A 9,802-nucleotide genomic window follows, 5' to 3' on the forward strand; every position below is an offset into this window, starting at 1 on the left:
GGGCCAGCCCGCTGTCCATGGGCGGCGGCAGCGCCTTGGAGTAGGGGGCGGGCCGGGGCACGGAGGTGCGCAGGATCACCTCCCGGCCCGTGGGCGGGGGGAACTCCGACTGCACCCCCTGCCTGCGCTCCTCCTGCGAGCCCGAGCGCCGCAGCTCCTCCTCCAGCGGCGGCACGGCGGGGACCTGCGGCAAGAGCACAGCGACAGTGACAGGGCGGGCTGCTGCCTAACACTGGCACTCAGAAAACTGTTCTCAAGAGGCACAGAGGAAGATTATAAATGGGGAACACATCAAGAGGCTTTATGTGTACACAGAGCAAAGCATTAATGGGATGCTAGGAAATAAAGCGAACGTAACCAGATGGAAGAACCCTCGTGTGGATGGTGAAGCTCTGCCTAGATGTTTTGGCAGTGTGAAGCAAGGGTTGTGACTGAAGGGAATGGCCCCTTCTCAGCTCCCTCCGGCTACAGGAGGCCAAGGCAGCCTCCCTTTCAAAATCATCAGTGCCACTCCTGCAGTCCTGACAGTCACCTGCCTTTTCAGACTCCAGCACTGCTGCAGGATGGGCTTTTCATGGCCAGAGAGCCTTGCTGAAATCACACTGCAGAGCGAGTGAGACGCTGCACAAGCCCCATGGCTGCTCATTGCCTCAGAGCTAGGCAGGAGCAACGCTGATGCCTGGATACTGGAAGAAGGGTTGGCATGCCCAAATAAACATTCCCTCAATTACATATACCTATGGAAACACACACCCCTACCAAAACCCTAACAGGGTCCTTCCTAATTCAAGCATGTACAACTCTACATTGGCAATGTCACCGAGCTGTGGCAGAAGCCACTGGCTGGCCCTCACTGCTGCCCCTCTGCTCCCAACCCTCTCCCGGGAGCAGGAGGACCCAGCCCCGCTTGGATCTGCATGCTGTGCCACAGAACCCACCAGGGACAAGTACCACGTGTTCCCACAAGAACAGCTCGAGGAAACCAACAGAGGATGTTCCCTGTGCTACACTTTACACAGTTACCCTGCTTCTTTTCCAAATATCTGTGTCCAAAAAGTTCCATATCTTCAGGAAGTACTAGTGTTGGGGATGCAGCATCCAGCTAATTGTCCATCACTCCTTTCCCCCCAAAAAACAAACAAGTGGTGGCAACAGAGAAGAATATAAAGGCATGGCCAGATATTTCAGCATCAGAAAACATCAATACTCCTTTGAAGAAATATTTTTTTTTGGTTGAGTTTTTTAGTTTTGAGAGGGCTTTTTTAGTTTGTTGGGGTTTTTTTTTAATTAAACATTTCTCTCTCTTTTCACTACATGTTATTAGGCTCTAAAAATAAAGTGTGAATGCAGAAAAACCATTCTGGAAACACAAAGTTATTTTTATGCTCAACATGTGAACACCAGTACAGACTAAATCTGGCTGCTGCACTCTATCTACCAGAAGGTTCAGCTCTATGCAGAGAAGATGAGAGGGAAAGGAGGGACAAAGTTGGTTACCTCATCAGGAGATTCAGTCAGCTTGGAAAGGGATGAGAAAAGAACCAGTGATGAAAGACAGAAACAAAGGCAAGTCAGAGGTGACTTACAAGAGGTTAGGAGGAGACTGTAGGTTTAAGAGACATCATGCACTCAACTTCCAAGAACATGCACTGGCTATCAGAATTTTCCTGAGAAAACTCAAGAACAGAACACATTATACACAGCTCACAGAGGAGTCCAGGTTGAAAAGGTAATGAACAAGGAATTCATTCCACTTCTATTTACCAAACATGAGTTATTTCTACTGAAATAACTCATGGCAGGTTAAACAGAAAGGGGGATTTGTAGCAAGTTGGTTCCTGTCCTACTAAGAATCTTAACACTGACCATCTACTAGTGGGGAATACCTGTAATCCTGCTTTAGTTACTGGTGTTTCAAACAAACAAAACCCTAGAAATTTGCACATACCCTAGGGCTAGAAACTTACTCAGTTTTGAAAACACTGCCTCTGCCTAAAGAGGCAAGTGCATACATGTGCAGATGCAGCACAGTCTTGGGCTTTACAGGGGAGTCTGTGAGGGTGGCTGGTTGGCAGGTTCAGATTTGCAACCACATTTTCCCTAGAGACTGGAAGAATATAAGAAATGGCCCAATTTTCATTCCTCAGAATAACCATGGTCTGTTTTCAGAATGGTCCTTTTTATGCTGAGTTGCAAAATAAAGATTATTACAAAAGCATCGATCCCTTTAAAGTGTTTAACACCCAATCACAACATTTTTCCAGCAATTATTTCCAAATGGGATTTCAGGCTGCTACCTCATTATTAACACTGTAGTTAAATTTGAGTTCGAAAATCTGATGCTATGAACAGGTGTAATTCTGATAGAAACTGAAGGCTGACTGCAGTCCATGAGGTTTGGAAATCAATACTTTCAGGCTAATTATTCCAAAAAGTGCTTAAGAGAAAAAGGCAACATTTACATCAGTATCAGGAAGGGAAGGGTCTCCAGAAAACAGATGCAACACTGGCAATAGGTAAACTGAATGTAGAGTCCCACTGAAAAAGAACTGAAACTTCCCAAGCATGCTGGTTTCCACAGAAGAAATCTCAAGTATTCCAAGCATAAGCCTCAGTTTAAGAAGTTACTCCATAACAGGTAATATTATGACCAGTTTCTCTACATTTCTATGTCAAACAATCAACATTTGATCTTGCTGAGATAAGGCAGAAATTTGTGCCATAACAGCATTACTGACGTTACCATTTCAAGTACATCAAGCATTACTGACACCTCTATCTACCCAGCTGGCTTCAATTGCTTAACATCCCAGCTCACTCACTCTTCTTTGGTCTTGCAAGGTTCTGTTATTGCCAAAATCATGTTGAACATCACAGAAAACACCTCAAGCACACTTATGACAATACATGCAGATATGCAGACAAAATACACTGGCACCATATGATAACTCATTGCCTCATTCTGGTTAAATCAGAAGTGTCTGCAGGGCGACCCAGAGCTCTCTCTTACCCTCTGAGCATTCACAAAGAGCTTGTGAATGATGCTGCCAGCAGGTCCTCTTCCTGCACCAACAACTGACACTTCTGGCTGCTCCAGGAGACTGTTTACAAATCTGATGGAACAAATGATTGAAAAGGAAAAGGGATGTTTAAACCTCAGCCAGATCAAGTGTGCTGATCTAAACCTAGAGCTGCTTCCTGTGCCAAGGCCTTCACCAAGGATCATTTGCTTGGGGCGAGAACTGGCAGATTCTCTTGGTTCGCTATTCTGAAAGTTTACGGAAAAAATTCTCCTCTCAATTACCTAAGAATGGAACCCAGGCTCCTAAAGCAGATGTATAAAATCAGCATGAAAGCCTCCATGGTGTTGGCCATGCAGAAGTATTCACAATGTGACAATTTTCTTTAGCACAAAGACATTGCTTTGGTCAGACACCACATCTCTGAACTCCCAACACGTACTGCACGAATGTCATCTCTCCCTCCCAGCACAGCAGCAAGAAGTTAACTTGGGTTTTATAACGTATTAGTCACCTTGAGCAGCAAGTAAATAATCTGACAGCAGGTAGTGATGCAAGGCAGCATGCCTTGTCACTTCCCATTCAGAGCTCCTCAGTGATATGTTTCACATCAGTAAGGAGACAAGAAAACAACCGTGGAAGGGGCTATTTCATTCCATAATATTTATAGAAAATACTAAATTTCTAGTCCTAATTTTACTGCTATGGTAACAGAGTTCATCAAATATACTTTTTATATACACACAAAAAAAAAAAAAGTTAGTCCCCAGTATTGTCAAGATAAAACCAAATTCTATTAAAAAATGTGGATCAAATGTTTCCAAAGAGATGCTTAACTGGAGGAGCACTGAGGGTACCCACACACATCATCTCTAGATAGTCCAGTGACAGGGATACCCAAATATGATTCCTAAGTATTTCTTTATTGTCACCATTTCTATCAGTCCTAAGTTTTGAAAGCACAAACAAGAGCATCAGAGGAAAAACAAAACAACACAGTGAAAAATAAGAATTGAAAAAAAACCAGTCACCTTTGTAGATCTTCTTTCTCCTCTTCATTTTCACATTTCTCTACCCCAAATTTTGCTTTGAGAGATCTTGCCCTGGCAATGATGGCTTCCACACTCATAATCTGAGCGATGATTTCCTGCAAGAGTTTAATAAAAGAGAAAATTAAAAAGTTGTCCTTTTAACATTCCCATGAACAGTGCAAAAGTCTATCAGGTTTTCAGCCACAGCCACTCCAAAAACCTTACTTCCAACTTCTTGTCCTCTGGACTGGGGAAACGTAGCACTTTGCTGGAATGGGATATTATCTGCTTTATAATCTTCTTAACTGAAGATATATCTTCTAGTGCTTCTATTGTAAGGAAAGAAACAAAGTTGTAATTATTGCAGCACTGTTCCCCCTCACAGATCTTAGTAATTCATTAAACATTATTTACCTTCATCCTTTACCTTGAGTACAGCTGCATGGATGATGCAAGGCAGAAGATGCCTTGCAAGGTCAGCCGGTTTCTGAACTGCGAGGTAATGAAGCACCTGCAACATTAGAAAATTTAGTATTTTAGTGATCAAAACTACTTCCCAAAGATAAGATTAACTAGGAAAGATTAATTCACAAGAATGGAACACCACTGTAAGACAGGACTTGAGAGGCAGTTTTACATGAATCCTCCCAACAGGTTAGAATGAAACTAAAAATAACTGTATTAGGAAACAAAAATGTTCCTAGCACATATGCAGGTAAAAATCTGGTTTATTCGAAGAATAAGTCGAATAATTCAAAGAAATACCTAAAGTAACATTTGGTACTTTTAGGTACTTCAAACACCCTCCTGTACAGCAGCAAGAATTTCCAGTCAACCCTAAGCCATGCACGAAACAGTTCAGTAACTCCAAAAACACAGTGCAAGGATCTGTCAGTGTTTAAATGCTGCAAGGGGAAGAAGGAAGGGCTGCAGGGAGCATCACAGCCCAGACTGGCACCAGCCCAGAGCTTTCACCTTCTCAGCCTCCCTGGTGTCATCGAAGAGCCTCTTCTGCCTCCGTGCCGGGACTGGCTTTGCCGTCTCCCAGGCCTCCACCCACATGTTGCTGGGAATCTTCATCCGGGCACTCAGCTCGCCCTTAATGACTTTATTCCCCTTCTCATCAACCACCTCCTCCTCGATGTAGTCCCGAGGCGAGTACCACCTCACAAAATCCTCCAGACAACAGCCAGGATTAGCTGCCTACAGGGAGGAGAGGACAGAAAAACTGTTCCTGGAAAATCCTATGGACACATGACAGCCTGGGTAGGAGGGCAATATGGTTTAGTGGGTAGAGCACAGAATAAGAAAACTCAGGGAATTCTTCTGTCCACAGTCACCAAACTGTACAGCAGGACAGAGGGAATAAGGCATAAACCAAGACAGTGGCAAGGGGTAAAACCCACATCATCAGCAACAAAAAAAAAATACCTTCTCATCACCCACAAAATACACATTCACCAGTTATTTCAGGCAAGCTCTAAATTAGGCTGTTAAGATTCTACCTGGCACCTGACACATGCAATAAATAGGAATTTTCACTAAGCTTATCCCATTAAAGACTGAAAGAATCACTGGGCTGCCTAAGTATGTTTTCAGCACTGACACTGACTTTCCATCTTTTAGCACTCCAGTGATAAAATTCCCCTTTTCTTCCTCTTTTAAAAAGGAACTTTAAAAATCTTCCCCAAACAAAAGTAACTTCATTTTTTGTAGATGCAATATCACCACAGTTAACTACATCCATAGGTCCAGAACATAAAAGGAATCCCAGTTTTCCATCTGAGGTACCTACGAAGAGTATACTTGTGCTTCAAATTATGGTTCTGTAGTTTTACTTTGAGATTTTAGATTTCTTGCACCATATAAATAAAACTTCTACATATACCTCATATGCCATGAGTCACTGTTAATAAACTGATTACCGTTATAAATACTCTAACTGTACAGCACATTATATCCTTTTACCATAAACACTGCAATAATCAAAAAGATACTTATAGCTATTACAGAATCTCCAATCTTTTTAGTGTTGAGCTCCTGTGATGACAGCAGTGGATGTGCTCTTAGCTCCCTCTGCAGAGCTCAGACAAGAAATGGAACAAATTACCAAAAACCACAGCTAGTCCAGTCCCAACCTGGAAGAGCTGCTTTAATTCACAACTGTATGTTTGATGTGTTTTTTCCCTTCCCACAGACATTGTGTAAGCTTACTGGGATGTTACAGCATAACAGACCACATCGTCATAGATTTTGAAATGTGCCGAGAGTTTTACCAGTACATTTTTATTTTCAACTTGAAACTAATTGGAAGCTGTTTTGTGGGAAAAAAAAACCAACTTAGAAACCTTCAGAAGTGTCCAACACAAGCAAGAGAGATGGTTTAATTAAGAAGAAAGCAATCTAATCTCCCAGAAGTGTCCAAGCAGTGCTACCTTGAAGGACTCCATGTCTGAGAGCAGGCAGGCGCTCTGCATGCGCGCCCGCAGGTGAGCGCCCTCTGCGGACGTCCCCAGCTTTGCCAGCACCTCCGACTGCTCCTCCAGCAGGTCCTCAGTCATGGGGGCTGGCTCCTGTGACATGGGAACACACAGGGTTACAAACAGCCTCTCCTGGACTCAGCCCTTAGCAAGGGAGAAGGAGCAGGAAGCTCCCTTTCACCACAAGTTCATTCTGCTTCATTTGTACTCAAAGGAAATTATCACAACTTTCTACTGCTTTAGCAGTTCAGCCTCAAGTTGTGCATCTGAAGAGAACACTAACAAAGACAAACTAAACAGAAAATAACCTGAGAATGAAGTAACAACATAAGGATATGTCGTTAAAATGCCAAAATCCAAGCAAAATACAGGAGGTGTTTGACTGGTACAATTTTGCTGAGATGGATGAAAATCTACCCAAAGCAATGCAGAATTTTTGCTGTTGATACTGTCAGCACACAATTAATTGAGAACACTTTGCCTGACTACTCTCTGCTCATATGTTTTACCCAAGCAAAGCAACATTAATTAGAAATAATTTCTCTCAGGAGAATGAAAACCACTGCATTCTTTGTGCATAGCTGATTTCAAACTACTTTCTGTGACAGCACCACTTCCTATTTCATCCCTAGTCACTCTGGAGGAAAGCCTGTTGATGTCAGGTAACATTTCTAGTTGTTTGATGATAAACCTGCTTTAGAAAATGGCACCAAAACTGATGACTATGGCCTTTTAGATGCAAGCTGAGAAATTATAAAAAAACAAATACAGCAGCAAAACTGATCCAGTACTGTGCAAAGTCAGGCAGAAATCTCTGTGGTGGAAGGACCACAGCAGTTTCTGTTTTATAGGAAAGAAAGTAAGGAGGGGATGGAAGATGCCTCAAGAACTGGAAATAAAAAGAACCCCAAACTCAAACTCTCAAGTAAAACAAAGACCATGTGGAATTAGTAGCCTCATTAAGTTTTAAAAATTAAAAACGAGGTCTTAGGTCAAGGACACTCAGCAATTTTAGCAACAGACAAGGCTGTAACCTGCAAGCTATTGGCAGTTTCACAATCCTAGGTATGAGCCACATTCTGTGTATTCTATTGCATATCTGGCTCGGCTCCTGCTCCCTCACCTGTGTTATCGGAACGTAGAGAGGCTCTCCTGGATGTAGCAGCATCAGTTTTCCATGTGGATGCAGACGACCTTCTGGTTTTAAGTTTACAGCTTCTTTGCTGCCTTCTTTTGCTCCTTTCTTGCCATTTTCCTGTCCATTTCCTTTAAGATCTTCTGTGTCACTGAGACATTCAAAATATTCCTCTTCACTGTCACTCCACGATTCCCAAGACTTGCCAAATTCTTTTTCTTTGTCAGGGTTATCTCCAGAGTGGTCTCCTCCTTTTGCACCATCACCAGAAGCACCACCAGGTGAACGATCAGACACGCTCCCCCTTTTCCCCTCATCTCTTGCTTTCTTCCTTTCAATGCAACAATTTAACATCTAAAAAGTTAAAGGAACAGAAAAAAAATTGTTTAGCAATTTCCCTTATGGAGACAATCATACAGAAAAACTTGCAGAGTCACAGAAAAGGTCTTACAATTCTAAAAGATAACAATTCCACTGAACTTGTTGCCATAACAAAAATTTTCTCAAAAATTAATTCCACACCCAAAAAATACAAGCAAAAATAAATCTACAACAACAATATATTTAGCTAGTAATTGCTGTAATTTTGACAGTTTCCTTAGGAGAAAAATCATTCTTAAATTTGGGATATTTACCTGAAGTTTCTGATGCAGTAAACAACATCTCAGATCTGGAGAGCCATTAGCTAATCTAACAAAAGGTAGAAGTGTAACCATTATCAATTATAAAGTTAAATCTTTCACACACATGTGGTCTTAAATCACATGAAATCTAAAAGAGTGACAAATACCCACACTGAACCCACTCCCACCATTTCAACTATACTGCTCTTCTATTGTCTCAGCAGACAAGCCCAGAATTTAAATTACATGTATTTCCCAGGAGTCATTTCAGGAGCTCAGAGATCACTCACACTAGTGTGAAACACCCTGCATTTCCTGGTCAGTTTTCCAACTGGAAGTTGAAAAAGTAACTGCTTTCAAACATGAATTAAGCATCTTTGACTGTACTTTTAAAACTGCAATGATACAGTGGAGTGACTGCTATATATTTCAGCTTCTATTTTATCTGCTAGTGTAACCATTTTAAAGTACAAACTAGTGATTAAATGACCAGTCTGTCACATTAACAGAAAACCCCAAACCCCAACCAAAATACCGCAACCCTAAAAGTAGGGTATCTTATTGCTCTACCTCATCTTGAGAGAGCCCTTGGTTTGGTCTGCCACAAACTCTGCTGCAGCAGACATAACCTGGAAGGGCTGGAATATCTGCAAAGGCCATTGCACCAGCAGGAACTTGGAAAAGCGTCCTTAGAAGAAAGGTGAAACTACACCACACTAACTTTTTTCCCCCACCCTCACTCACACAGTGGCGTGAATCTCCAAACTGAGCTTCCCCAGGCATCTTGTAGTTTTCAAAGGAGGACACAGATGCTTTTCCCTACTCCCTGCCCTTTTTTGCCTTAAGGAAGCAGGCTAATAAAAACAGAGACAGCATTTGCAATTAAAAACCCTCCAAAGCTGTCTGTTTCAAAGTCACAGTGACCTCACTCAGTTCCTGGAACAAAGAACATTTTCTTTGACAAAGGAGCAACAAGAACAACAAATCTTACCCTGGAATAAGGTAGTTGTTCTCCCATCTGTAACGCATTTCCAGCACAAACTCTTGCCAAAGATGTGCCACTCCTTTGACTCCTCCATGGTAGAAGTTTATCATACAAAGGCATAAAGCTAATTTGTATGTCAGACTGTCAGATGGAGCAGACTTAAACTGACTGAAGAGATTCTAGGGAAGAAATAAAAGAAAGCAAGAAATACAGAAAAAATGGCATTTTTTTCCAAAATCATGTGATCTCTTTCCTGTTTGCCAGTGGAAACAGTTAAGCAACATTTTAAGCTTAAAAGATACCAAAAACTACAGTCTTTGGAAGAAAAAAGGAATTACAAGGAAATGAAAATCATCACTATTTCTGCCTAGAGATTCCACAAAGATAAATTCCTCTTTCAAAAAGTTACATATTACAAGATGTAGGGCAAGCACAGCAAAGTCTTTATGAACACACTCTCAAAATTGCTTTCTCTTGTGTCACTCAGCAAAACTTACATAATCTTCATTCTCTGGAGGAAGATTGTTT

General features: G+C 41.8%; 1 protein-coding gene across 1 annotated transcript in view; it reads right to left on the reverse strand.

Annotated features, from left to right (window-relative positions):
* RAB3GAP1 (RAB3 GTPase activating protein catalytic subunit 1) overlaps positions 1 to 9,802 on the reverse strand; it is a 23,279-nt gene that overhangs the window by 1,441 nt on the left and 12,036 nt on the right. The window contains exons 14-25 of the mRNA XM_017740112.1: positions 9,772 to 9,802; positions 9,281 to 9,453; positions 8,302 to 8,356; positions 7,655 to 8,020; positions 6,487 to 6,624; positions 5,027 to 5,254; positions 4,466 to 4,562; positions 4,277 to 4,380; positions 4,052 to 4,167; positions 3,011 to 3,113; positions 1,498 to 1,518; positions 5 to 184 (exon numbers count right to left, since the gene is read on the reverse strand). The exon at positions 9,772 to 9,802 is cut by the window's right edge and continues 95 nt beyond it. Coding sequence (XP_017595601.1) covers positions 5 to 184; positions 1,498 to 1,518; positions 3,011 to 3,113; positions 4,052 to 4,167; positions 4,277 to 4,380; positions 4,466 to 4,562; positions 5,027 to 5,254; positions 6,487 to 6,624; positions 7,655 to 8,020; positions 8,302 to 8,356; positions 9,281 to 9,453; positions 9,772 to 9,802 — 1,612 coding nt within the window. The remainder of the gene's footprint in view (positions 1 to 4; positions 185 to 1,497; positions 1,519 to 3,010; positions 3,114 to 4,051; positions 4,168 to 4,276; positions 4,381 to 4,465; positions 4,563 to 5,026; positions 5,255 to 6,486; positions 6,625 to 7,654; positions 8,021 to 8,301; positions 8,357 to 9,280; positions 9,454 to 9,771) is intronic.

The sequence above is a fragment of the Corvus brachyrhynchos genome, unplaced genomic scaffold (genome assembly GCF_000691975.1).
Source record: "Corvus brachyrhynchos isolate BGI_N302 unplaced genomic scaffold, ASM69197v1 scaffold126, whole genome shotgun sequence".
Taxonomy (NCBI): Eukaryota; Metazoa; Chordata; class Aves; order Passeriformes; family Corvidae; genus Corvus; species Corvus brachyrhynchos.